General features: G+C 48.9%; 2 protein-coding genes and 1 non-coding gene across 7 annotated transcripts in view; 2 read left to right on the top strand and 1 right to left on the bottom strand.

The window, feature by feature from the left end:
* The window catches only part of ITIH6 (inter-alpha-trypsin inhibitor heavy chain family member 6), a 30,263-nt gene extending 28,762 nt beyond the window's left edge, over positions 1-1,501 (bottom strand). Inside the window, exons 1-2 of the mRNA XM_069463941.1 lie at positions 1,355-1,501; positions 109-263 (exon numbers count right to left, since the gene is read on the bottom strand). Coding sequence (XP_069320042.1) covers positions 109-263; positions 1,355-1,456 — 257 coding nt within the window. The 5' untranslated portion in view covers positions 1,457-1,501. The remainder of the gene's footprint in view (positions 1-108; positions 264-1,354) is intronic.
* An 8,536-nt stretch (positions 1,502-10,037) lies between these two features.
* LOC138379134 (melanoma-associated antigen D2) lies at positions 10,038-18,599 on the top strand. 5 transcript variants are annotated; one of them, XM_069464483.1, is made up of 13 exons: positions 10,038-10,095; positions 11,607-11,680; positions 12,018-12,509; positions 13,116-13,424; positions 13,546-13,609; positions 13,857-13,936; positions 14,443-14,537; positions 15,261-15,340; positions 15,434-15,476; positions 15,754-15,816; positions 17,324-17,438; positions 17,846-18,276; positions 18,464-18,599. In XM_069464483.1, the coding sequence occupies exons 2-12, from the start codon at positions 11,636-11,638 to the stop codon at positions 18,266-18,268; spliced, it is 1,809 nt and encodes a 602-aa protein (XP_069320584.1). In that variant the 5' UTR covers positions 10,038-10,095; positions 11,607-11,635; the 3' UTR covers positions 18,269-18,276; positions 18,464-18,599. The 5 variants fall into 5 exon arrangements, with proteins under 5 accessions (XP_069320584.1, XP_069320587.1, XP_069320583.1 ...); XM_069464486.1 differs by lacking the exon at positions 10,038-10,095 and adding an exon at positions 10,112-10,169 and having other exon boundaries at positions 18,464-18,585; XM_069464482.1 differs by lacking the exon at positions 10,038-10,095 and adding an exon at positions 10,625-10,723.
* LOC138379353 (small nucleolar RNA SNORA11) lies at positions 17,026-17,154 on the top strand. The gene has a single exon (XR_011232119.1). It is a non-coding gene; the product is annotated as a small nucleolar RNA SNORA11 (small nucleolar RNA).
* Positions 18,600-27,478: the final 8,879 nt, after the last annotated feature.

The raw sequence follows: 27,478 nt of genomic DNA, 5'->3' as shown, positions 1-27,478 counted from the left end.
TCTCAGGCTGAATCCTCTTAATCACTATGCTCTGCTGAAAGAACAAGCAAAAGAATGAACGAATGTATGCATGAATGAATGAAGTGGTGAGTTTGGAAGCAGACTTACATGGTGAAATTGGAGATAAAGGCAAGGCGAGGCAGATCCAGGTCAAAGATGGCTTCATGGGCTTCAGCATGTGGATTGAACAGGACAGATGTGACAAAGGTGTGGGCATAGCGGGACACCACAGTGGAGCGCATGGAATAGCTCGTCATCAACAGCTGAGAGAGAAGATAGGAGGTGGGTTAGGTAGACTCTATCTTTGGCCTTAATAGGCTAGTACTTGGGAATACAAGATTCCTAGATAGGCCTCAGGGTACAGGTGGCTAAAATGAGGCCTAGAGAGGGAAAACAGCCTCTAGCACCCATTTTGTGGATCTACCTGATATTTCAGAGAGCTTTATCAAGTCTCAGAACCGAAGACTCACAGAAGATCACAAATCAAGAGATCTCTCTGGACAAGTGCTAATCCAACTTTAACGTGCACATGAATCTCCTGGCGATCTTGTTTAATGCGAATTCTGATTCAGCAAGTCTAGGTTGAGGGCTGAGATTCTACCCTTCTAACAAGCTCTCGGGGGATGCTAATGCTGCTGGTCCACAGATTTCACTTTGAGTAGCAAGGCTTTAGAATATAGCAGAGCGGCTGCCATTCATTGAGCCCTACTCTGAGCAAGGCACTGTGATTAATATTTATTTTTTCCTTCTTGGGATCTCAGGTAAAAAGAATTGCACCTGATATATGCAATCGTGAACTGCGAGCATAAGCATCTGGCATTCATGAGCTTATTTAATCCTCACATCAGCCCCATGAGCTAGATACTATTACTGTCCACATTTTATAATGTGTTAACTGAGGTCAGACAGCAGGCAAGATATCTATCTTCTTCCCCACCCTTCCTGAAGTCATGATCCCTCCATCTACCCACACATAGTGCACATCTAGTTCCTTCCCAGTGTGAGGCAATGGGAAATGAGAGCAATTTGGGATCAGGTGAACCTACGTTTAAATTCTGGTTCTGCCACTTCCTAACTGTGTCTTAACCTCTGAGCCTCTGTTTCCTCTTCTTTATCATGGGAATAATAATAGAGCCTAGCTCACAGAGATGCTGTGAGGACTAAACGAAATAATAATTCTAAGACCCCTGGTACAGCACCTGACACGTGCTCAGCAAACAATACCTCTTTTCTCTGGCCCCAGCTTCTCAGTCGTAGGACTGAAGTAACAGAATGGATAACCTTCCCCAATCCCCCCCAAGGAGCTAGTTTTCTCACAAATCTCCAAGCTTTGTTCCCTCATCCCAGAACTGACCTTTGTGTTTGATGAAGGGGGGTCAGGAGGTCCCTGGCATGTCAGTTCAAGGAGAATGGTCAGCAAAGTGCTGACACAGATGAGGTACCTCCACCCAGACATGATGCCACCTCTGGCCTGGGTCTGTTGTTCACGTCCAGAAGGTCTGAGCCCGATCTCCAAATCTCTGCTCTTTTAAACCTCCAGGTATCCCTTCTCTTGAGAGGGAGGGACCATCCTGAAGGGTGGAGAAGGCTCTGAATGTGGCATTGAGGCCCATACAAGCCAGGATTGTCCAAGAGCTGGGGCTGGCATCTTGCCTGGAGAAGGGCCAGTTCCATTCCTCCCTTTTTCCCCTCATCCAGCTGTAAGATGAATGGAAACTAAACATACCAGAGTGCTGGGTCTGTCTGTTTGCTGTGTTGGCTCAGGGTGGGGTTTTTCTTTCCTATAAACATCCACAGGAGCCCAGTAACTGGGGCCAGAGAAAGGTCACTTAGCATTGAGCATCTTAAAAAGGTGAGATGAGAGAGGGATTGGAGAGGAAAGCCCCCAATCCTGGTCCTTGCTGGCTGACTTTAACCTAGAGCCAGGAGGGACTTACTCAGGGTCCAGTAACAATTTAGGTGTCCTACAGACATCAGACCTATGATCTCCAGAATAGTAAAAGGCCAAGACAGGCTAGGGCAGAACTGAGAAAGAATATAATGCAATAGTTCAAAATACAGGCTCTGGACTCAGACCATCTGGGTTTGAATCTCAGTTCTGCCACTTACTGACTATGTAATATCGAGCCTCAGTTTCCTCATCTATAAAATGAGAATAATAATGGTACCTACTTCGTAAACTCATTATGAAGATTTCATTTGTACTTTTGGAATGCTTGGCACACGGTAAGTGTTCAGTAAACAGCTGCTAGGATGAGGGCAGGATGAAGTAGGACAGGGATCAAAAGTATGGATAGCTCCTTGTTCCTCTGGAGTCTTGGGTAGAGGGGGGAAGTGGGAAGATGCCGAGTTGAGGTGCTCCAGACTCAGTTTCTGCAGGTCCTGTGGAGGGTGGGGGTGGGAGTGGGGCCGAGAAAAAGGAAAGTACTTGAAGGTCTGCACAGGGGCCATCAGCATCTCTCTCCTTGCCACTCACATAGGGCACATGCAGCTCGAGCACTTATGTTCAGGGGCAAAGCCACTGTCAACATTTTACAAACTGCCCCAGGAACATTCAGACTTGTCCTATGGCATTTGGTACCACACAACAAAGTCTTTGCATTCTGAAATTTGGGGGTCCCAAAGCCTGTCAGTTGCCACCTCCCCAAAGTCCAGATCAAGTTTCCTGTTGGGATTTCCTCATGAGGGAGAGCCCTAGCTAGAGAACAGCTCTGCTCATACAGCTGTTGCTATATAAGTAAACCCACATCAGCTACTCAGTCCTTTTCTCTTAAATATGAATGGACAACCAAGAATCCGCAGGCAAATTAAGGAAGCCTGCAGCATGAAAGCAAAAGCCTAAAATAAACAAACAAAACAGCTCATCCAAGAGCAATTTTGGAATCTGGGAAACAAAAGGGAACTTTAGGGGAAAAATGATAATATTCTCAACAAGATTCAAGAAGATATAACATGCATAAAACAAGAACTAGATGCCACAAAACAAGAACAATCAGAGAAAAGAGACTCCTTAGAAATTGAAAATAAGTTGCTGAAATTAAAAAAAAATCAACACAAGGACTGGGAAATAGCATTGAGGAAATCTCCAGGAGTGTATGGCAAAAATCACAAAGGAATAGAAAATGTGAGAGAAAATTTAAGAGATATAGATCAATCCAGCAGGTGCAACATTTCAATAGGAGTTGTAGACAGAGAGAACAAAAACAATGAAGGAAACGTTATCAAAAACATATTAGAAGTTTATTTCCTACAGCTGAAGAAGGCTCTCCAGACAGGTGCCCAGAACAGTGAATCTAGGAAACAGTGGATCCAGCCCAAGCAATTACTGCAGCGACCTCCTCACTGTTGCTCCTGCTTCTGCCTTTGTCATCCCTTCTTCTGTCTCCAACCAGTATATTTCACAAAAGCCAGAGGAGAAATCCATTTGAAACCCAAGTCAGATCCTCTCTCCTTTCTGTTCAAAAATCTCCTGTGGCTTATGGAGCCCTCTGTGAGAGGGGTTGGTGAGGCAAGCCTTTATTACATATCTGACCTCATTTCCTATTCCTTCCCTCCCTGCCTTTCTCCACCACTCTAATGACACTGGCCTTTATGTTTTTCAGAAACGCCAGGCATGGGAAAAAAATGCCAGGCATGATTCTGCCCCAGGGCCTTTGCACTGACTATTCTTTCTGCTTGGAATGTTTTTTCCCCCCAGGTATCCACTTGGCTAGCTCTCTCGCCTCTTGCAAGTCTTTGCTCACATGCTATCTTTTCAGCGAGTCTTTCCCTAACCAACCTATCTATTTATTTTTAAATTGTTTGTACTGATACATAATATTTGTACATATTTATGAGGTACATGTGATACTTTGTTACATGCATAGACTGTTTAATGATCGAGTCATGGTATTTAGGGTACCTATCACCTTGGGTATTTATAATTTCTACGTGTTAGGAACATTTCAAGTCCTCTCTTCTAGCTATTTTGAAATATACAATACATTGCTGTGACCAATTTAAACTGAAATTATCTCCCATCCTCACTGGCATTCCCCCATCCCTTTAGCTGCTTTATTTTTCTCTATAGCACTTGTCCCATAGTTTGACTTGTTATATATTTTACTGATTTATCTGATTATTTTCATTCTCTCCCTCACTAGAATCATCTCCATAGGGGGCAAGGATTGCTATCTGCCTTTTTCACTGCTATATCCTCAGCTCCTAGAACAGTGCCTGGCACATAGTAGACACTCAGTAAATATTCATTGAATGACTGAATATAATAAAAGCATATAATTCAAGGAAAAAAAGAAAGGCTCTTAGAAACTCCACTTGTGTTTGGTGTGTGTGTGTGTGTGTGTTTGTAATTATTCAAGAAAGCCGTGGTCCAAATACAATACAAAATAAAATATAACATGATTATAAGCAGCTGATGGAGGATAAGAGAGACTTCATTTGACCTTGATATTAGAAATACTCCTCCTTTGAGAGGCCCAAAGATTGTGACATTGGACTTGTAGAGAAGGAAGTGTATTCCTGGCTCACTGCTTGGCTAGATTTTGAAAAATATTTACATATCCATAATAATGTGAATGCTGTTTATTGGTTTTCAGGTTTTACAGGTAGCGTGGGGAAACAAAGCAGAGAAGACCTGATTGTGGCTTCAGAACAGAATGTAAATGTTAATAAACTGAACAATGTAAAAGGAAAGATGAAACTGACAATGTGGGACATTAAATGAACAGGGGGTGGGTAATGGCCCTAATATCCTTGTCCTAAAAAGTGGGCAGTTGGAATTATCTGTTAAGAATAGATGGAATAAGAAATAGAGGCCTGCATATATTTTTTTCAAGTTACAAAATTAGCCAAGAGCAAAACAGGAATATCAATGTTAACCATTGCAGGGAAGTGGAGGGAAAAGCAAGGCAGGGTACATAAACAAAATGCTCATTGCCATCTTGGGGAGTCAACAGGATGTTGTCTAAATTTTATAAACCAAGAAACATTATATACATATTATCTAGAGTTGTGAATGGAACCACTGTTAGAACTAAAACCAAAAATTGTGAAGAGGTGGCTTTGAGGGGCTGGGATGGAGATGGAAAGGATTGAGGCAGGGGACTATTAGTTTTTAACACATGCTCTTCCGTACTGTTTGATTTGTTGCCATGTACATGCATGGATTTAATGAAAATAAAATGTTAAAAACTCTACATTGATCTCATAATGAAATAATTATATATCCTATGAAACTTTATGAAAATATCTAAATGGGTATATGGATATCCAGTTAGACTTGCCTCCATAGATGAAAATCATAGTGTAATGTACCTAGAAAGTGTTTCTCAGAAGGGTTGGAAAGGACATTCTGGGACTTAAAACATTGGAGGAAGTATAGAGCAGTGGTTAAGGCTCTGGTGTTTGTTATCCCACTGACCCCGGTTCAAGTCCTCTCAAATGCCACTCCCCTTAGTTAGTTGTTTTGCCTTGGGCAAGTTACCTCTCTCACCCTCAGTGTTGCTTTTTGTAAAACCAGGCTAGTGCTCACACCTTCTTCACCAGTAGAAATGTAAGCTCCTCAAGAGCAAGGGCCTCTTCTGTAGAGGTGTCTAATATGTAGTTTGTGCTCATTTTCTGGTAAACGGCCCTATCGTGCCTTACAGACTTGTGCTGAGGAAGGAGTCAACGTACAAAGAGCAGGGGAGAAAGAGGGTTAGTCCAAAGGTGGGTAAGAGGTTTCCTCATCTGTGGGAAATCTGCCTTTTGTTTAACAAAATGTAGTCATTTTGTTGTGGAAAGATAGCCCTCAGGGCTTAGAAATTACACAACGTGAATTAAATTGCCCTACATATAAGAGGGGAAAAATTGAGATTTCACCAGCAGCTCAAGAGAGAGGGCATAGGAACCTGGAACTGGAAAGGAGGGGAGCTGCCAGTATGCTGGGGGACAGAAAGGGCCCAACAGGGATGGGTCATGGGGCACAGGAGAAGGGACAGTTAGTAGGCCTTTTTCGATGGTAGGAATGGCTGTGAAAATGTGAAGAACAAGAAAGTCTGATGTCCAATTTAAAGTTGATGGCTACGCTGTGCTGCATGACTTAGATCACTAAAGAAATGATGGGGAGCCTTGGAAGGAAACTTTTGCCACTCTCTCTCAGCATTATCTCTGAATTTTCCAAAATTGTTCTGTATAGTTTTGGGGAAAGGAAATGGGCTAAGATAGGATTGGCAGTGGGAATATTCTGGGCTTCCCATTTGAGCTTTAGGGGTCTGGAGTCTCGGATGCTTCCAGGATTAGACAGTTCCATCCTGGCATTCTGCACTAAGCAATCCTTAGCCTGTCTGTCCTTATCTCCAGAACAGAGCTGCCTGGTGATAACTCACCTTTTCATCGTTCCCATTTGCTGATATGTAGGATCTATATGACCTCAGGTATTTGCTGATCTGTGGAGGCTGGAAGTGGGTCTGAGACCCAGTGGCCTAGGTTCTTCAGAGTTTATGGGTGGATGCTTTAGATCAGGATTCCAAGAGTTCATAAGGAGACAGTGGGAGGAAATCTGTCTGGTCAAAGGGTAAAGATTGTTAACTAATTTGTCTTTTCTCTTCTGATAAGGTTGCCTCCTGTCCCCTGATCCCTGATCCCCAGGTCCTAAGATAAGGGTGTTTGTGGTATTGTGTTATGAAGGTGGTAGAATTGGGAGGAGACCGGGGAAGTTTGGGTTTGAAAATCTTTGGGAATGCCTTTCTGATGGACTGAGATTTTGCCTGACTTCCTTGAATCCAATACTATCTCCTAAGTTTCTGACTCTGTATTCCTTTAAGTTACCCCAGGATCCCAAAGACAACAACTGGCACCTCAAACACTGTGAAACTTAAAATGTTGGAGACTGTAAGAGAAGGTAGACATATCAGAGGGGTAGATTTAACAGAGGGTGCTCCATGGGTACGAAATTGCATGAACAAAGGCTCCTAGGCAAGAGAAGGCAGGGCACATCTGGTAATAGTGAAGTGTTCTGTTTAGGTGGAATATAGGCAACTATATATATTTAGTGCTCAGAAAAACAGCAGGAAAAAGACTGGAAAACTAATCAGGGCTATATTTTGGTGAGCTTTAAAATTGGGCTCAGGCATTTCTTGAAAAAGCAGTCGATACTCATTGGTATGAATACCCCACCTGCCATTCACATCTCAATTCACTGCAATGAGGAAGTTGCTGCATAGGATAGAGTCTGAAATAACAATGGCTTAAATAAGACATAAATTTATTGGTCTCACCTAAAAGAAATCTAGAGGTAGGCAGTATATGGTGGCTCCATGAAATTCTTAGGAATCCAGGTTCTTTTTAGTTTACTGCTCCACTATCCTTAGAGTGTGACCCTAGTCCTCATGGGCTTTATTCCAGGAGGCTACATATCTAGCTAAAAATCAGATGTCCTATTACTAAGGAAGAAGAGGAGAATGGCTATCAGGGTAAGCAATTAGCAATCTGTGCCACGAATGTCTGCACTGAAACTATTCCTTCTAAGGTCATCAGAGACTACCACCCAATCATCAGAATCCCTAGACATCTTGTCAAGGTCTTACTTTTCTTGACCTCTTGGCAGCATTCAACACTATTGACCCCTCTCTCCTTTCAAAACATCAGCTCTCCTTAGTTCTGTGACACCACTTTCTCTTGCTTTTCTCCCTATCTCTTTGGTCATTCCTTATCATCCTCTTTCGTGGGCTCCTTTTTCTCCACCTATACCATAGATGCTGCTGGTCTCCAGGGCTCTTCCTTTGGCCCACGTCTCTTCTATCTAGCTCTACACATTCTTCCTGGGTGCTCTTGCCCTTTCTCATGAATTAAAGGACCATTTATATACTGATGACTCCTAGATCTGTAACCTCAGCCCAGACCTCTTTCCTGAGCTTCAGACATGTATATTTAACTGCCTATGGCACATTTTCACCTAGATGTCCCACAGGTGCCTCAAAATCAATGATCATTTCCCCTCAAACCCACTCCTCCTTCAGTATTCCATATCTCAGTGAGAGGGAGATCCACACAACCTCTCAAATTAGATCCCCAAGAGTTCCCTTTGACACTTCCTTCCTTGCCCCTCTCTCCACAATCCAATTACTCATCAAGTACTACTGCTTTTTATTCCTTTACTATATCCTGAATTCAATTGCTTCTCACTGCCTGCTACTACTCTAGCCCCAAGCACCATCATTGCTCCCAAGGATGACTACAAAAGTCATAACTACTCTTCCTGTTTCCAAGAAGACATCTAATCTGTACTCCACATAGAAGCTAGGATGTTCTTTCTAAAACAGAAACCTATGTCGTATCCATACCTAGAATCCTTCAACAACCCCTCAATGTTTTCAGGATTAAGACTAAAGTCTATTACTTGGAGGGGATAGGATTTGGAGCACCAGAATTTGAAGAAAAGGAGGGGCTATGTCTAGTGTGGATAGGAGAAAAAACCTAGGAGGCAAGAAGGTGGTGAGCATTTGTCACAAACATGGAGGAAGCAATAATTCAGAGAAAGAAAGGAGACAGAACAGAAGCCCACCTTGAATACGTGGGAAATGTGTGTGTGTGTGTGTGTGTGTGTGTGTGTGTCTTGAATTATCCATACAACATAGAGATTCATAATACTTTATTTGCATAGTAATGGAAAAGGTGACCTCATAAAGCAGAAGCCTTGTGACCATTTGAATTACGTTTGGATGTAGGAAAGGTATTGAATATTATTTCTGCAACTGACCACTGTGCTGATTTTATTATGGTTTCTATTAACTTTTTAGTTGATACTCTTGGATTTTCCAGGTCTGCATTCATATACTCTGTAATTGATGATGATTTTGTCTACTTTCCGTTATTTTTACATTTTATTTCATTCTCTTTATTAGACCCAATTGCTTATGTGAGTTTATTATGTGATAGACATGCCATTTCACACCAGTGAGGGAAAAGATGGATTAGTTTGCATATGGTGTAGGGGTAAGAGACTATAATTTTGCAGAATAATCAAGCTGAATTCTCATAGAAAACAAATTTTGGAATGATCATTTAAATGTAAATAATAAAGCCATAAAAGTGCTTGGGAAAAAAATGGAGATTGTTATAATGTAGTAGTGTGGAAAGCAATTCTAAGCAAGAAGCAGAATTTAGTAGTAGTAAAGGAAAAACTGATATATTTGGGTACATAATAATTAAACCCTTTTGTATGGCAAAAAGTATCCTAACATGAAAAATATTTATAATATGTGACACATAAATATGTGAGACACATTGCTGGGGGAATGTTATTCCATGTACTTTTTGTGAGTAAGCTGACAGATTTTGCATCAAATGGAAGACTTTTTTGTAGCATTTGAGTTAAGAAAAATACCATAAATAAAAAAATGCCCAACACAGATACCAGGATGTTCTTTGCAGCATTGTTTGTAATAGTAAAAAAAAGAAGGAAACAATCTAAACATCTACCCTATACTGGACTGGTTAAATAAATCATGGCATATCCATACAAGAAAAGATCATGCAGCTGTTAAGAAAAACGTGCACTAACAGAAAGATGTTTAAAATATAACTCAAAAAAAAAAAAAAGAGGTCACAGAACAGTAGGTATAGTGTACCATCTGTGGAGAGAAAATCCAAATAATTAATACATGAATAGAAAAAATCTGGAGGAATGTATATCAGAATGTTAATAGTGGTTAGTTCTGGGGGATGACATAAGGATGGCCTTTCATTTGTATGTTACATATTTCTGCATTATTTGAATTTTCACAACGACAACACATTACCTTTGTAATAAGAAAAAAATGAAGATATAAAAATAAATACATTCAATGAATGAATCGCTTTCAAGGGGTGGTTTGGGTTGGGTTGGAAGGGCTTCAGACCGAGCCTGGTAGAGTGGCATAAACATGGGCTTTGGCGTCAGACAGCCCTGAGCGGGGCCCCATTGCCCCACCCCCCGAGGAAGGCGAGGGGGGGTGGCAGGGGGCTGCGGAAAGGGGCTGGGCTGGGCTAGGCTGTCTGCAGCTCCAGTCCAGGAGGCTGAGACTTCGAGAGGGACTGAGAGAGGGCAGACGCATCCCGGACTTGCTCGAGGACAAGGTGAGGGCGTTGAGATTGGGGTTTCCTGGAGGCCATACAGTGGTTCCAGCCCCCTCGAACCCAGAGCCAAGCAGGTGGGCAATTCTTACTGCACCACTGCAGCTAGAGCAGGGGTGACCTGGAGTGGGGTGTAGCAATGAGGACGACTGAGAAAGTAGTAGGCTGTACGGACTGGGGAGCAGAAACTATCGGAGGATGAGGGCAGAAAAAACGGAAACGGGAATGTTAGGTGGGGGACGGGGAATACGAAGGGGGAAGAGAATACTGAGGGGGAGTGGAGATCCAGAGGAGAGAATAGGGAATGAAGAGAGGAGTTATGGAATACAAGGGGGCAGGGCGTGCATAGATAACATGGAGGGGGATGTAAAGAATGGGAATAGGGAATTCTGTGGGGTAAATAGGAAATGCGAAGGGGGAGGGAGTAGGGAGAGAGGCAGAGGGAATACGGAGGAGGGGTATAAGGAATGAGGAGCAGGGAGCGGGGGAAGGGCAGACAGGCTGGGACAGAGGCCCCCTAGGGAGGCGGAAAGGGGCGGGACCACTTCCGGCCTAGAGAGGGGAGGGCAGTTTCTGAGTTTCGGAGGGGCTTGGTGAGAGTGGACGCACTTGAGAATTGTGGCAGGACGAGGTGAGAGCGGGGCCCAGTTTTGGATGACAGCCCGCTAGGGGTCGGCCCCACCCTCTCCGATCTGGAGGAAACCTGCTGTAAGGACCGGATCGTACCGGATCCATCTGGCTGAGATGGGAGGGGACTGGACCCGATTTGGCTGGGCACAAGATGGAATCACTAGCTAAATATTGATTTGAGGAGGGGGTGTTAATAGGGAAGGGGCGGAACCAAGATGCGCTTTACCCCTGTTAGGAGGGGGGCGTGTTAGGAAAAAGGGCGGGACCGGGAGACACTGTGGAATTGGTAGGGTGGGTGTGAGTAGGGGAGGGACCGGGACCACCAGACACTGCGACAATTTGGGAAGGAGGCTTGTTGGGGAGGGGGCGGGACCGAATAGCACTGCGGACCTGGAGAGGGGCGTGTGTTGTGGCAGGGTTCTGGACTGAGACCGAGATCATTGCGCATGCGCAATATGTATCGCTAGAAAGGGGCGTGTTGAGAAGGGCCAGCACGGAGACGGGCTAGCTACTTAATGCGCATGTGCGTGGTGGACATCAAAGAAAGGGCTTGTGCTGGGAAAGCGGGCGGGGCTGAGATGGGCCCCCGCAGCGGGCGCGCATGCGCTCTATTGACTTGCGGCTGGAGGGGGGTTGCACTGGGAAAAGGGGCGGGGTCCTTAGAGCTGCCGCGCTGGCACATCTTCCTGGAGAAGGGGAGGGTGCGGCTGCAGAGAATTGAGACCTAGACGCTTTGGATTCCTATATCTGAGAACGGAGTCGTTGGGGGTGGGGGAGGGGTTTGGGATTGGGGCCCTAGGGAAGGTGAGGATCAGCCTCCAGGCAGAACAGCGAAGAGGAAGTTCAGTGGGCTCTCCGCTTGACCCAGGCCTTCTCCTCTTCAGGCACAGCTCTTGCCAGGCCAACTTGAGACATGTCTGACACAAGCGAGAGTGGTGCAGGTGTAACTCGCTTCCAGGTAAGGCCTCTTTTTGTCCTCTTCTCAGCTGCTTTTCTTCTGCAGCCTCTGTTGCTGTCCCAAATCCCTTGGCACTTCCCCTCCCATCCTTGTCCTTCTCCACCCACTTCCCTGCCTGGGTGCCCCCAAGTGGAGGAAGGGAGAGAGGGTGGGCGGGTCCGTCTTCTGCCATCAGTTCTTGCTCAGAGGAAGGGGAGGCTTTGTTGGGCTGAGGTGGTCAGCACACTGCAAGTAGGAGTCAGTACAGGTCAGAGAAATGTGGCCTTGGAATTTTGGAGCCATTTGCCTCCTTGAGGGTGGGAAGAAGGTTCGTGAGCTTCTCTGCTTCCTCTTGCAGGCTGAAGCTTCAGAAAGGGACAGTGGGTCAACGATGCAGACCCTACTGACAGTGACTCAGAATTTGGAGGTCTCAGAAACACTGAAGACCTCAAAGGCACCAGAGGTCTCAGAGGATGTGAAGGTCTCAAAAGCCGCAGGAGTCTCAAAGACCACAGAAGTCTCAAAGACCCCAGAGGCTCAAGAGGCAGCTGCCACCCAGGCCTCAGCTACCACTCAGCTGACTGATACCCAGGTTCTGACAGCTGAAAAGAAGAGTCCAACAGCTGACACCAAGAAGCCGAATGCTGACCCACAGGCTGCGACAATGCCTGCCACTGAGACCAAAAAGGTCAGCTGTGTGGCTGATACGAAGGTCAATGCAAAGGCCACGGAGACTGAGGCTGCTGCCTCTAAGACTCCGGCAGATGAACCTGAACCCGAGGGTGCAGCTGCCCAGGCTCAGGAGAATCAGGATACTCGGCCCAAGGTCAAGGCCAAGAAAGCCCGAAAGGTAAGACCTCTGCAGTCACCACCCTTGCTTTTGCACTCCTCTGCTTTCATTTGGTTCATTTGTTTTACAAACATTTAGAAAGATCTCTGTGCTCCTCAAGGATGTGGGGAGCACTGAGAGAAATATGATGTAATTCCTGTGTTCAGAGAGCTCACAGACTGGTAGGGAGATGAGACAGGAATACACATAGTTGCAATCTGAATGTAACATGGTTAATATTTACATAGTAGCTACTATGTGTTAGGCATTGAGCAGATTTTCTGGTTAAATCTTGAAAGTAAGTCTTACAGACTCAATTTTATAGAGAAGGAAGTTGAATCCCAGGGAGGTGAAATGGCTTGTCCAGGGTGTCTCATGCAGAGCCAGTGGTGGACAGAGAAAGAGGAGAAGCCTCAGGCCCCACCCTTGGGTTTCTCCTGGCCTGCTGGGGAGATGAAAATCCCGTCTAGAAGTCAGTGAGAAACAAACCCAGCATAGTCAATGTCTAGTGAATCAGGCTGTTACTGCAGGGGTGGGATTCGGGAGTACTTCTTGGAAGAGATGGGATGAGGAAAAAGGACCACTTCCATCATCTGGTGGTGTTGAGCTTGCTCTCTATTGATACAGGTGAAGCATCTGGATGGGGAAGAGGATGGCAGCAGTGATCAGAGTCAGGCTTCTGGAACTACAGGTGGCCGAAGGGTCTCAAAGGCTTTAATGGCCTCAATGGCCCGCAGGGCTTCAAGGGGTCCCATAGCCCTTTGGGCCCGCAGGGCATCAAGGACTCGGTTGGCTGCTTGGGCACGGAGGGCCTTGCTCTCCCTGAGGTCACCTAAAGCCCGTAGGGGCAAGGCTCACCGTAGAGCTGCCAAGCTCCAGTCATCCCAAGAGCCTGAAGCGCCACCACCTCGGGATGTGGCCCTTTTGCAAGGGAGGGTAAGAACTCTGTCCTCTTCATTCTGCCTTTTCTACTGCCTTGCCTGCTCTCTTCTCTGCTATCCGCTCGAGTTTTCTGCAAACCGATTTTAATTTTTCTATTCTTTTCCTATTCTCTCAGGCAAATGATTTGGTGAAGTACTTATTGGCCAAAGACCAGACAAAGATTCCCATCAAGCGCTCAGGTAGAGTCCGTACTAACCCTCCCCCTGCCCCGACCTCTGCCCTCCACTGCCCTCTAATGTGCTGGGGGCATCCCTTGCTCTTAGGCGCCTATCTCTGTCCTCCCAAAATTCTGCTAGCATCTCTGTTGATAAGCTCAGAGCCTGGTTATGCCACCCATGACATGTTTGGCAAAGGGTCTATAGCTTGGGTGTGGGGGTCACCTGGTGTCTCTTCAGCCCAGGTGCTTGCAACACTCTCCCCTTGCAGACATGCTGAAGGACATCATCAAAGAATACACTGATGTATACCCTGAAATCATTGAACGAGCAGGCTATTCCTTGGAGAAGGTGAAGGGGCAGCCCTGGGGGATGGGTACAATGGGGAAGACTTGAATCCAGCAAAGGTGTACATGTCCCTTCAAGGGGGAACCACAGAAATCTGCTAATCCAGCCCATCACTGTGCTGATAGGCAAACAGTGGCCTAAGGAGGTGCACAGACTAGCCATGGGTTACACAGCAAGTCAGTAGTGAAAGCATAGCTAGGACCCAAGCCACCCAACCTAGTCCTGGCTTCTGTCTGCAGCTGGACACATCCTGTCATGTATTTTAGATGCTCACCTGTCCCTTCCATTCCCCATTCTCTGGCTCTCTAGATTCCCACTAATCACAGAGATGACATTGATGACAGTAGTACATTTGCTGTGTTTACCGGGTGCCGGCACTTAGTTACGTGCTTTATGTGCATTATTTCACTGATTTCTCACACGCCCCAAACCCGTAGGTACACGGGAAGCTGCGGCATGCATAGGAAGTTGAATTTTGTGATCTCACAAGCTCTTCTCCCCATCCACAGGTATTTGGGATTCAATTGAAGGAAATTGATAAGAATGACCACTTGTACATTCTTCTCAGCACCTTAGAGCCCACTGATGCAGGCATACTGGGAACGTAAGCTGGGAAAGGGCTGGGGTGCGAGGGGAGCTTCTGCTTTTGTTCATGGTTCTAGCCATACCCTGTACTCTCTCCCTACATCCTCTTAGAGGGTCAGGAAAGACAGGGCCCCCAAAGCCCGTGTCCCAGCCCCCACACATAGTTGGAGCCCTGCACTCAGTAGTGGTGCCTGATTATGATGGACTGAAGGCTGTAAGAGACTGGGATGGGGCATTGCTGCTGTCAGGTTTCCTGTCTCTCCAGAAGCTTCCCAGGAAAGCAGGCCTATTGTTGCTTGTCTCTCTTCCTACTGAGTCCCTGGCCAGGCCTTGGTTGAGTGGTTCTCAAGGAGAGCTTCATGGTGTTGGTGGACCAGGATACATGAAGGGCAGGAGTATCAGTGGGGCCCTGCCTAGAATTCTTTTGGGGCTGAGGGGTCTGGGAGAGAAAGAAGGGACTCACATTGACTGGTTTCCTGGGTTGTACCAGATTGACAGGCATCCTTCCATCTTCTTGGCAACCTGGGAAGGGGGAGATGTGATTTTCTCATTTTGCTGAATAGGAGACTGAGGCTCACGAGTCTACATGCCTTGCCCAGGGTCACATGGAGCTTGAAGCATAGACTCGGCAGAATTCTCCCATATCTGAGGAATCTGGGAGAGGCTAGCCTAGTGAGCTGGCTGGTGTGTCTTTTGCAGATGGCTGCTGGGCATAAAACTCTCTGTCCTATTATTCCCCTAGGACTAAGGACTCACCCAAGCTGGGTCTCCTCATGGTGCTTCTTAGCATCATCTTCATGAATGGAAATAGGTCCAGTGAGGGTGAGTGGCTTGGTGTGTAGCTGAATGGGTGGCCATGATCTGGATTCCAAGTGTTCATTTTCTGTCCCTCTCTCCTCTTGCCTCCCCTCGCAGCTGTCATCTGGGAGGTGCTACGCAAGTTGGGGCTGCGCCCTGGGTATGATTGGGCTCTCTCAGCACTTGCTGTCCATGTTGTCCTTTGGCAAGAGAGGACGGTCCCAGGATCGCATCAGCCTGGTGGTCTGGTGGAGAGGGCCCAGGGTTCTGACCTGGGTGGATGGGGAAAGGGTCCTGAACTCTCTGCTCCCTCTTTCACTGTCTCTTGGGCTTCTATGGAGCTTCCCTCTTGTACTGGAAACCTCTCTTCCACCTGGGAAATGCCTTAGCCCTGATTGTATTGATTTGTTTATTTGTTTTTCTTTCTCTGCTCTCAGGATACATCACTCACTCTTTGGGGATGTGAAGAAGCTCGTTACTGATGAGTTTGTGAAGCAGAAGTAAGTGTCTTTGTCTGACGTTGGTGTGTTCCATGCATTTGGCCTGTTCTCAGAACTGAGTGATAAAGCCATGGTTAGTGCATGTGCATCTGTGTGTGTGCGCGTGTGCATGTGTGCAGGTGGTAGGTTATTCCTGGGGCAGTGATGGGGAACAGGAGCAGCACATCTTTCCTGCTCTGTTACATGTACTCTCACGTTTGTCTTCAGAATAACGCTACAAGGGAGCGATTATCATCACCAGCATTGTGTACATATGTAGAAACTGAGGCTCAGAGAAGTGAACTCATTTGTTGAGGCTTACACAGGTAGCAAATGGAAGAGTTGTGTTTAAAATTTGGCTCCAGGGCCAGGCGCGGTGGCTCACGCCTGTAATCCTAGCACTCTGGGAGGCCGAGGTGGGCGGATCGTTTGAGCTCAGGAGTTCGAGACCAGCCTGAGCAAGAGCGAGACCCCGTCTCTACTAAAAATAGAAAGAAATTATATGGACAGCTAAAAATATATAGAAAAAATTAGCCGGGCATGGTGGTGCATGCCTGTAGTCCCAGCTACTCGGGAGGCTGAGACAGGAGGATCGCTTGAGCCCAGGAGTTTGAGGTTGCTGTGAGCTAGGCTGACGCCACGGCACTCACTCTAGCCTGGGCAACAGAGTGAGACTCTGTCTCAAAACAAAAAAAAAATAAATAAAATTTGGCTCCAAAACCATGGTTCTTTTTACTCTGCTAACCAGGGCTTCATAAACATTAATTTCCATAAAGCAATGCCATAGAATGACAGCCTCAGGCCCCCAGGTACCATGCTAGGAACTTGACTTGTACATCTCATTTCATTTTCATAACTACCCTGCAGAATAGGTGCTGTCATCCCATCCTCGTTTTACAGTTGAGGGACCTGGGGCTCCAACAGGGAAAATCTGAGTATGGTTCACAGGTGGTAAGGGGCCCATTGGGGCCCGGAGCCCAGCCCTTTTAGCTTTTTGGCCAGGACCCACCCTATCCTTGGTTCTTGGAAGACACAGGAGCACTCACAGGCACGCACATGTGTACACAGAAACACACACACATGCACACAAAGGCCCGGGAATTCAGGAGTATGCATGGAGCTTGCTGCTCTTGGCTGACTGTTTCTTCTTTTATAGGTTTCCTAATCATTTTGTATAGTGGACCTTTCCAGGGCTTGGCCAGGCTGCAGCTCAGACCCTTTTAGGTGTGGTGGGTGTGTTCAGAGCAGGGGGCCTGAAGAATGGCTCCTCTGTTTACAACTCACCCAACAGGAATCTGGGGTCATTGTGATGAAGGGCACAAAACTTATGGTCTCCCTATGAACAAATTCCTTACACATATCCCCCTGCCCTTCTACATGGCTTCTGGGCAGGAACAATGGGGCTCAATATTGGAAGAAAAATTGTAGTATTTAGTGGGGGAGGTTACCATCTAGAGCCTGTTCAGTCCATACATGGGTGGGCGATGTGTGGTATTAGAAATAAAGGCTTTGAACTTCTCTTTTCAAGGTACCTGGACTATGCCAGAGTCCCCAATAGCAATCCTCCCGAGTATGAGTTCTTCTGGGGCCTGCGCTCATACTATGAGACCAGCAAGATGAAAGTCCTCAAGTTTGCCTGCAAGGTAATTGGAGAGCTGCCTGATCTTGGCATATGAAGGGCATAGGGTGGCCCTGGCTGGAGCAGGCTATGTGCAGAACAGCCTGCAGTTCATATCTGAACAATCTGAAGCCTCTGTTAATTGCCAAACACTGTGCCAGGCACTTTACCTGAATAATTTAATCCTTACAATTAATATGTCATTGCCCTGTTGCAGATGAGAAAACTGAGGCCCAGAGAGGTTGGTAGGTGACATGTCCAAGGTCACGGAGCTAGTAAGTGTCAGAGCAGGGATGGAAATTTAGGTGCATAATTATTAGTAGTAGTTACTGTATTATTACTGTTATCTACAGCATGTAGTATGGTGCCTAGCAAACAGTAGGTGCTTAATTCTCTGGTTATGATCCTTCTGATGGTTGTTATCTGTTTCAGGTACAAAAGAAGGATCCCAAGGAATGGGCAGCTCAGTACCGAGAGGCAATGGAAGCAGATTTGAAGGCTGCAGCTGAAGCTGCAGCTGAAGCCAAGGCAAGGGCCGAGATTAGAGCTCAAATGGGCATTGGGCTCGGCTCAGAGAATGCTGCCGGGCCCTGCAACTGGGACGAAGCTGATATCGGACCCTGGGCCAAAGCCCGGATCCAGGCAGGAGCTGAAGCTAAAGCCAAAGCCCAAGAGAGTGGTGGTGCCAGTGCTGGTGCCAGCACCAGTACTAGTACCAGTGCCAGTGCCAGCAGTGGCTTCAGCACCAGTGCCAGCCTGACTGCCACTCTCACATTTGGGCTCTTCGCTGGCCTCAGTGGAGCTGGTGCCAGCACCGGTGGCAGCTCTGGTGCCTGTGGTTTCTCCTACAAGTGAGATTTCAGGTATCCACCTTGGTTTCAGTGGGGGCAGTAGGGGATCATGGGACTGGGATGGGGAGCTGGGTCGTCTAGGAAGGCCCAGGCTGGAGAATGATTCAGAAAGTGTACGAAGACACTGCTTTTGACATTTTATTCTTTGCTGTTTGCTGGGTATCAACTGACTCTTATTTTCTTTGACTTGTGTTTTCAGATGCTGTTAATCCCCGCAGTCTTTCTCTTCAAGCCAGGGTGTATCCTCAGAAACCTACCCAGTGGAGCACTCTAGGCAGCCACTATCAATCAATTGAAGTTGACACTCTGCATTAAATCTATTTGCCGTTTTCTGAGTCTATTGCTTTTTGTGGTGGGCTGTCATATTTTGGTATCACATTTTAAAATGGATGAATTGGGAACGTTTCCACTTTAACCTATGCTTAGGTTGAGGCAACATTTTTGGATTCCCAGGAGCAAGATTAGCACACCTTTCTGGGATAAGTTGGGCCCCATGTCTAGCCTGCACAGCAGGTAGGATTTCAGTGGATGGAGTCATGGGCATTGTAGGCACAGAGGAAAACACTGTGAAGAAGAAGCATGAGGTGGGCAAGTCTGGGGCAGAGAGCTTAGGTAGAAGAGAGTGGACTTTAAGTATAGAATCTCCTTTTGAGAAATTTGGATGAGACAGGAAGGAAAGAAAGCGAGGTAGCTAAAGGGGACTATGAGAACAGGGAACATTTTCTTGTGGAAGGAGAGAAAGACTTGAGCAGGGCAGGAACCAATGGAGAGGGCAGAGTTGAATGTTGTTTCCTACAGCCCAGTCCCTGAGGAGGTGAGGGGACGGGTTGCCAGAAGGCCTGGGAGAAGGGACTGCCTAGACAGGACCTAGATGGGGAGTATGGAAGCATGTGGAGCAGTGGGGAGGCCCCAACAGAACATGGAGCTCATGATTTTCGGGGGAACATGGCAAGGTGCTCAGTAATCTTGGTGTAGGATACCAAGAAGACAAGTAGTGGTTTATTCCAAGGTTCGTGTTGTACTGTTCAGGTCTGGAATAAGAACACAGGACCCAGGGCAGTGAGTGGATGAGTCTGTATCTTCACTACTGTGTCCACGGTGCCTGACATATAGTAGGTACACAGAGTGGTGGAAGAGGTGACCATGAGGCCCAAGCAGGCTTGGGGAAGAAGGATGACAAGAGTGTATGATAGATTGGGGGTCCATGGACAGGAATCTCAGTGAAGTCCATGAGTGGGGGCAGAACATTAAGTGAACAGGAGTGCCTGCCGTATGTCTGGCAGTGTTCCAGGTATCTGGGAAGGGGTGTTGAGACAACTGGAAGAGTGAACTGGGGGACTAGTCAGACAGACTGTGGGATGATTGTATTTAAGAAGGCAGAGCAGAGAGAGGTCCAAAGAGTGGGTGATTGAAGGGAAGAGAAGATGACGGTTTCTACGGATGAGGGGTCAATGGCGCAGGAGGCCAGGGTATTGGTTAGGTTATCCATGTAAACAGTGAAATCACCCAGTGGCAGGAGTTGGGCTAGAGGGAAGTACTATGAGCTGGGTAGCCAAAGTGTCGTCATGTAGCTGAAGGTGGTGTCCTCTCAGTGACGTTGCCCATTGAGAGACAAGGCCTTCAAGCTGCCAGAGATCCGCCTCCCTGTTTTAGGGGGTACTTCCCTGGACCTTTTTCTCCATGAAACCTTCACTCTCTAATCCCCACATTGCCAGGCTCCTAATCACTGGGACAATCTTAATGACAATGAGACCCTTGTAATGGCCACCTTTCCCCTCCTGTAGACTCTATAAGAGATAAAGGAAGAATGTTTTTTCTTGGGGAACACGATTTTTAAAACAGAAACAAAGCTCCATCCAGAGCAAGACAGCTCCATGCCTGTGGCCATGAATTGAAGTGGTCTTCACTGGAAGCAGAGGTTCTTCCACTGTGCACTAGGTCATGGTCTTCTTGGGGGCTGGGTAGTAGCCCGGACATGTAGACAAGGTCTCAGGCAGTTTTGGCCTCCTAGGAAGGAGGGACTCAGGGTGGATACTGTGTCCAGGGCCCCCTCAAATGCCCAGGTGATGTCCATGTGAAAATGGGGGGTGGTGAGGAACTTGGGGACTGTGATTCTAATAAAAATTGAGCTCTAAGTGCTTGGTAGAGTTAAGGGTGAATCATAGTCGCAAAGAACTCTGCCCTTCCCACTTGCCTTCACTCTGTAGGCCACTGGGCTTGCTGGGCTCCCCTCTCTTCTTCCCCTCCCATAACAGGACAAAGAGTTGGCTCTTCTTCACTCCTCACTCTCCAAGAGTCAGGACTAAAGGCATGGGGAACAGGGAGGAAGAGAGCAAGTCTGGTCTCGGGCAACTGGGGGAGTATTGGGAGCAGCAAGAGGGAGAACCAGGGGAAATAGCGACAGACCCCTGTTCGTGTTTTGGCCACATTCATCAGCCTGAAGGCCATTACTGTAATAAATGAACTGCCACATTTTTCAGTCTTTTCTTCAGTATACTATTAATTAAATTTCAAATAGTTCTAGATTGTATCATGTAGTTTCCCCTTGACTAGGAGTGGGCAGAGCCCCTACAGCAGTTTCTGTATATATTTTTTTTATTATCACTCCCTAAAAAACCTTTTTAGACATTTTTGTCCCAATTGTTACCCCGTGAAATTTTATTTTCACAGATATACTGTATACATCTATTTAATAACTGTATATTTGTGTTTTATACATAAAAGTATAAATCTTACTCTTCTTAATACAGGGTTAATAATGAATAAATAAAATATTTAAGTTAAAAGTTAAATGTATTAAAAAAAGTTAAATGAGAAGGTAAATCCATGTTGAACCCACGCATAACATCCATCCCTTCTACTATGGCGATTTTGTCCATTTGCTCATTGAAAGCACTGGGGCATTGGAGAAGGGGGTTGGCAGATTTCCACAGGCTGGATCATCATGTTCCTTTTGGTGAGCAGTCACATGAGACACAAGTATTCCCACACAGCCCATTCTGAGAGATCTGTCCACTTGCTCCTCATATATATGCAGGCAAAGCAATTAGAACTGTGCCTTTCACATAAGGAATCCTCTCTAGGTATTTTATTGCATTATCGTTATCATTATCAGTTCTCCAATCTTGTTCCCTCCTAGGTTCTGACCATCTGGCCAGGCTTAATTGGTAACGATCAGTGCCCCTGGCCAGGGGCTTTCTGGACAAAGAGATCAAGCAGATGCATGGTCGAGTTTTGACTCCTGGGAACATTTCCCTTCCTCACTTCCCATCAGGGTCACACCTGGGTGGGGCTGGAGCACCACCACTCAGCTGTCCAGCTAGCTCCTGCTTATCACGCAGTGTCATCTGCAAACCATGCCCTGGGGCTTTCTTTCTTCTTCAGGAAGCTGGTTATTGGGAACTCCTCACAGGCCGTAGGTATGAGCTGAGTTGCAAGCCATGTGCAGGAGTAGGTGTGATGGGGGAGAGGAGCCTCCTGTAACTCACGTGTGCCTTCAGGACCCACTCCCCTCTGATCTCCTTTAGATGCTGCCCTTAGGTGATGGAGCGTCCTTGCCCGCCCAGCTTTGTGGACTGGTGGAGCCCGGGATGGGCAGCTCAGGCTGCGTCCTGTGGGGTCCCGTGGTTAGGCGTTCAAACTCTACCAGGACCCAGTAGTTTGACTTTGTTGAATTAATCGTCGGGTGCCAGAGGCTGTTTCTCAAAAGGAGAGTAGTATTCGATGAGGAGAGCATGGCTTTTGATACAAAGCACTAGAAGTTTGTGCCTTGATTCTCCAGTTGGGGCTTGTCAGAGGCTCCGCACAGCATCCCAACCTGTCAGATCCTCACTCAGCTCATTCAGACATTTATTTGTTAATTCAACCGACCTGTATTAGTGACTCCAGTCTTCACGGCCCTGTGCTGGGTGCCGGGGTGCTCTCGTTCTCAGGAGACGGCCGGTGCAGCGGGGGAGACAATGGCAGCGCTGAGGGGAACCACAAGGGCTGTGGGAGTCCAGAGGCGCAAGTGACTCGCTCTTCTTCTGTGTACAGGTGTGCGATCAGTCACGATGCTGTGTGTTAGGAACATCCGTGTACACAGATGCGTAGACACAGGCACGCATGTGCATACAGAGACATAGCCACGTTATACACACATTTAATTAGAGATATGAATCAACAGGCCATGCGCTCTGGTGTTAGGAGCTCTTGACTGGGAGGTAGGAGACATGGGTCAAACACCCCCAACTCCCTCACACGGTCCCCGTGTGCCCTCGGACGCGTCCCTGCCCCTCTCTGGCCTCGTATCACCGGTGAGAGGCGGAGAGCACTGGCTCGCCCGGCCTGCTCTCTGTGAGCGTCACTTTAGATGGTGGGTGGGGGGCACACAGATTCTCTGTACACAGTAGGTGCTGCACAAGTGAGAGCGATGGTGATGGGGCTGACAGTCGATGGGAAGTGCTTTGTAAACCCGGCTGGTGCACTGTGCCCATGAGCGTGAAGGTTGGGGACAGCTGTGTGCGTGCCGTGTGCACACTTGGGTGCTAGGAAGCTGCACCCTGTGGAGACGGCCACGTGTCAGCCCCTGCTCTGAGCTGTGCGGGCAGGGCGGGGGCTCCGACCGAGACACCCCTGTCACAGGTCCTCTGACGCCGCGCTGAGGGGTGGGAGTGGAGGAGTCAGAGGTCAGAGTGTATCTTGAGGGGAGGCTGCCCGTCTGGAGGTAAGAAAGGGAGCACGAAGGACTGGGCCTTCTGGGGCCACGCCTGGCCTGGGACACCTGCCGTCTCTCCAGTGGGGAACTGAGGCAGTCAGGAAGGCCTGGCTCTCAGTCCTGGCTCTGTCGGGTACCATGAGCCCTGGGGCCACTCTCTACTCCTCCCTGGGCCCCAGCTTCCCCATCCATAAGCCGGTGACAGCAACGCCCACCCCAAGGAGCTGTTGTGAAGATTAAAGGAGGCCACATGTGTGCAAGCAGATGGCACCACGACTGCGCAGAGGTGCCCAATAAATGACAGTAATGACGATAAATGTCCCTCTTACACTTCACTTCCCACTTGTGCCCCCCCCAAGCGGTGCTCCCAGCAGAAGCAATACCTGTGCTACAAGGCCAGGCGCAGGGCCCAATGCTGGGGCCCTGCACCCCTTTGTGTAGCCGGCACCCAGCACGTGCAGGTCAGTGTGCCCGGCTGGGGAGAAGAGACTCAGGCCAGGAGAGTCAGATGGGCCAGACCTGGAGAGCTGGAGCCCAGGGCGCGGCGACCTGCCTGGCAGGGAGGAGAGGACCGGGAGGGCTTTCTCGACCAGACCAGACCGTGGAGCAGGTGCTGGGCCTTGGAGGGGGGCGGGGAGGGCAGGAAGGACAAGGTCGCTGGTGGGGACAAGTGCTGCTAGTGTGACCCCTGGAGGGCGGGGGCGGGGCAGCAGCAGCCCCGAGTCTGGGAGAAGAGGGATTAGGGGTGGCAGAGGGGACAGAGGAGGGCAGCCCAGGTGGGGGAAGTGCACAAGCAAAGGCCCAGAGCTCTGAGAAAGATGAGGGGACCAGTCAGGCAGGGCCAAGAGAAGCAGGCGGATTTGGGCAGGCCCTGGGTGCCGGGGCCAAGCTATTAGACCTGCGGAAGCAGTGGGCATACGGGAGCAGATGGCTGCGTCAAGACTGAGTGGCTGATGGGTGGAAGGGCCAGAATCTGCTTGTCCCCCATCGCGGGGTCCCCCAGCTCCGGACCCAGGCAGTGGCCAGCCCACCCCCCGCCCACCTGGGCCAGCTCGGCCAACCCCTCTGGGTGTCTGGGGCCCTCCCTACCTGCTTGCCCCGAGCTGAGAGTCCAGAGTCGCCTCCGATGCGGCCTCTGAGGTTGAGCTCACTCTCGCCATGCCGGCAGAGGTAGATGGAGCGGGGTGTGACGTGGATGTTCACGAGGTAGTAGACTGTGCGGCTCTGGATGTGGTCCTGCACTCGGTTCACCATGTAGTGTGTGCCCACGTCGAAGATCTTGATGTAGGACAGGTGGCTGGGCCGGAGCCACGCAGGAGCAAGGGCAGCTCAGGCTTGTCGGTGGGGGGCTCTCTGCCAGACTCCCCATTTGCTCCTCTAGGTCCACTCTCCACCACGCCTGGCCTGCTCTGTGCCTCAGGAGACGGGCCCTTGCTGGCGGCATCGGCTGGGCTCCCTTGTTCTGCAACTAAGGGACAGCACGAGATGGAGGGTGGTCAGAGCGGGAGTTTGGGGGCCTTTATTCCCTTGCCTCCCTATCTGCCGGGCTGTGCTTTGGCCCTGCTGAAGCCCCCTGACAAAGACCATCAGCTCTCGTGGGCAGCTCCCCTTCCCTGGCTGTGACTCTCGCCACGTTCTTACAACTGCTCCTGTGCCTTGACCCTTCAGTGTTTGGCGTGGTAATGGCTTTTGGCTGATGCAGTCCCGGGGTCTCTGCCATCCCTTGTGGGTTTCCTTAATCCTTCCCACCTCTGTAAATTACGTCCTCATTAATTTATGGTCAGTTTGCCCACTGAGTGTGCCATCTGTTTTTGACAGCATTCTGACTGACAGAGTGAATGTGAGTGTGAAAAGAAATGAGTAAACGTGTGAGTGAACGGAGGAGTGCGTGACTGTAACACGAGAACATGCACGAATGAAGGAGTTAATAAGTGTGAATGGAGAGTGACTGCAGGAGTTCATGTGTGAAACTTTCCCTGTTTATGCCACCGAGGTTGTAGAAGCCTCAATGGGCAAACCCTGCTGTCCCCTGGATCGCCACTGAGTGTGGAAGGACGATGGGAGCGCAGGGAGGATACCTTCTCAGGGCTGCAGGGCAGAGAGGCCTCCTGCCTGCCGGCTTGCTAGAGGATTTCCAAGGCCAGACAACCTACATCAGAATCACATGAGCTCATAGGAATGCACACTCCTGGACCCAGCCTTCAGGGTCTGCTTCAGTAGCATGGGGTGGGACCCAGAATCTGCACATTTAAGCAGTCTCAGGTGACCTTGATGTCCAGCCAGGCTGGAGAACCACGGAGCTGGCCTACACGCCTCATCCCAGAGATGAGAGGACAGGCACAGAGAAAGGCCAGCTCACGTGGCCACCCCACTAAGCACTTTAGCACGGGAGGGTCTGCCTGATTTGACCCTGCCGACCCAGGGAGGCCGTGAGGTGGACAGAGTGGAGAGAGGCAGACACACAGACTGGGTTCAGATCCCACCTTTGAGGCTATCCTAACGAGGGACCAGCAAAGCAAGTGACGCCATTGCTCTGCCTGACTTTTCCCATCTGTAAAATGGGCGAGATGCCACCCGCAGCCCAGGACCTTGGTGAGAATTTGACAAAACTCCTCCCTCCGATTTGTTTGGCCCAGAGTAGCGAAGACTGGATGATGATTGCAACAGCTAGCATCACTTAGCGCTCTCTGAGACCCAGGTGTGGTTGCAAATGCTTTCCATAAATGGCCTCATTGAATGCCCACAGACACTGTGTCTGAACTAGGAGCTGTCGTCATCCCTGTGCTATAGATGGGAAGAGTGAGGCGTAGAGAGTGAATGACTGGTGCAGGGCCACACAGCAGCCACAGGGACCTGGGCCCACAGGCCATCTGAGTCCCTGCAGCCTGCACTCTTAAGCCCTAAGCTATAAATGGCAGCTCCCTCCCCCTTCTCCTTAAAGGTTAAAGCAGAGGGTAGGACCAATCCTGTGAGGGAAAAAACAGAACAAAGAGCTCTGAAAGGAAGGAAGCCAAGGGAATGTATGTGAGCAGGCGCCTCAGAGAGTAGGGGCTCACTTGGCCCCTAAGCTTCCTGACAGCTGTAGCAGGAAGGAGGGGGGAGCAGAATTCCCAAGTTTCCACTTTCTGGAAAAAAGGAGGCACAGACACATTTCTAAATGGACATTTGTCTTGGATTCCAGAGGAGTTGATCTTGTGGCCAGCTCAGCAAACATCCGGGACCAGAAATTCATCTGTGATTCCATGAGACACTAAAAGGCTTATTCACACACGTGATTCCGAGAGTCAGAAGGCAGAGGGGGAAGAAAACACATGAAATTCTATCCCAGAGGAGAACCTTGCTAGACTGCTCTTTCCCACAGTAGAAAGGGGGATGGGAGGAGACCTAGGCCCTGTCTGTGTGTCTGTCTCTGTGCTCACAGACAAGGCCCTGCCTCTGTGGGAGGAGACGCAGGCTCCTGGTCTAGCTGGGGACACGACACTCCTGCAGGGCCTGGGCCTGGGGTGGGGTGGGGTGGGCAGTGAGGCAGGGCGAGGCTGTGAGTGTGGGTGGGACTGGCAGGGCCTGGGGGCTGAGGGCAGGGCTGGGTCTGTCAGGCTGGCCTTGATGGAGGAGGCAGAGCAGCAGCTGGCCCGAGGACAGGACGTGAAGAGGAGCTTGGGGCAGGTGGAAGGGCCTCGGAGGCGGGAGGAGCAGCAGACCGTGATCGGGTTAGAATTCTCACCCGCCCCAGAGGGTGCCCCTTCGCTGCCCTTTCCTTGGCCGTTTGGTCCACTGAGCCGTCCATGCCACCCCACCCCAACCCTCCCAACCCATACAGGTGTGGCTGACTCGCCCCCATCCACCAGGATTGAGAGGGGACAGACCTGTGTTCGGATCACCTTCTGCCCGACATTGCAAGACCAGTCTGCCTTCTCCAGCTCAGGCATCATGGCCGACTTTGTGGTCCAGTACGATGTGGCAATGGAGGACGTCATTGGGGACGTTCAGGTGAGGGGCCCAAAGGAGTGGGAAGAGCACTGGCTCTGGGGCCAGACAGGCTGGAGCAATGCTCGAGCCTCTCCAAGTTGTTCTTTGAGTTTCCCTAGGGATCAGCAAGAGCTAGTCAACAGGGAAAGGTTGATGTGCAAAGACACATGGCTTCGACCTTGGCAGGCACATGTACTCCCCCAAAGGGCAGGAGATGTGGAGCTGTATCAGCTGAATCAAGCTCCAAATGAACCCACCTCTGATTGAATCAAGTCACAGCCCACTCTGAACCAGTCCTTTTGCCAAGTGAACCACTGGCCAGTAATGGGATGCTCACGCTCATGGGCTCTCCTGCTTTCTGCAGCTCTGATACGCTCCTGTTCTCTTGGGCTTTCTCGCTGTCTCTTGGCTTTAACAAACTACTTTGCTTCAGCTGGGCCACCTGCCTAACAGGGAGCCCTCCCATTCTGGGCTCCCACACACACAAAGATTGAGCAGAGGTTCCCTGGGCTCTCGAAGTGGTATAGCGCTGACCCCAGACCCTCGGCT

The sequence above is a fragment of the Eulemur rufifrons genome, chromosome 30, assembly GCF_041146395.1.
Source record: "Eulemur rufifrons isolate Redbay chromosome 30, OSU_ERuf_1, whole genome shotgun sequence".
In the NCBI taxonomy this organism is placed as follows: Eukaryota; Metazoa; Chordata; class Mammalia; order Primates; family Lemuridae; genus Eulemur; species Eulemur rufifrons.
Note: the sequence above shows the minus strand (reverse complement) of the source record. Positions and strands in the feature narration are given on the sequence as shown.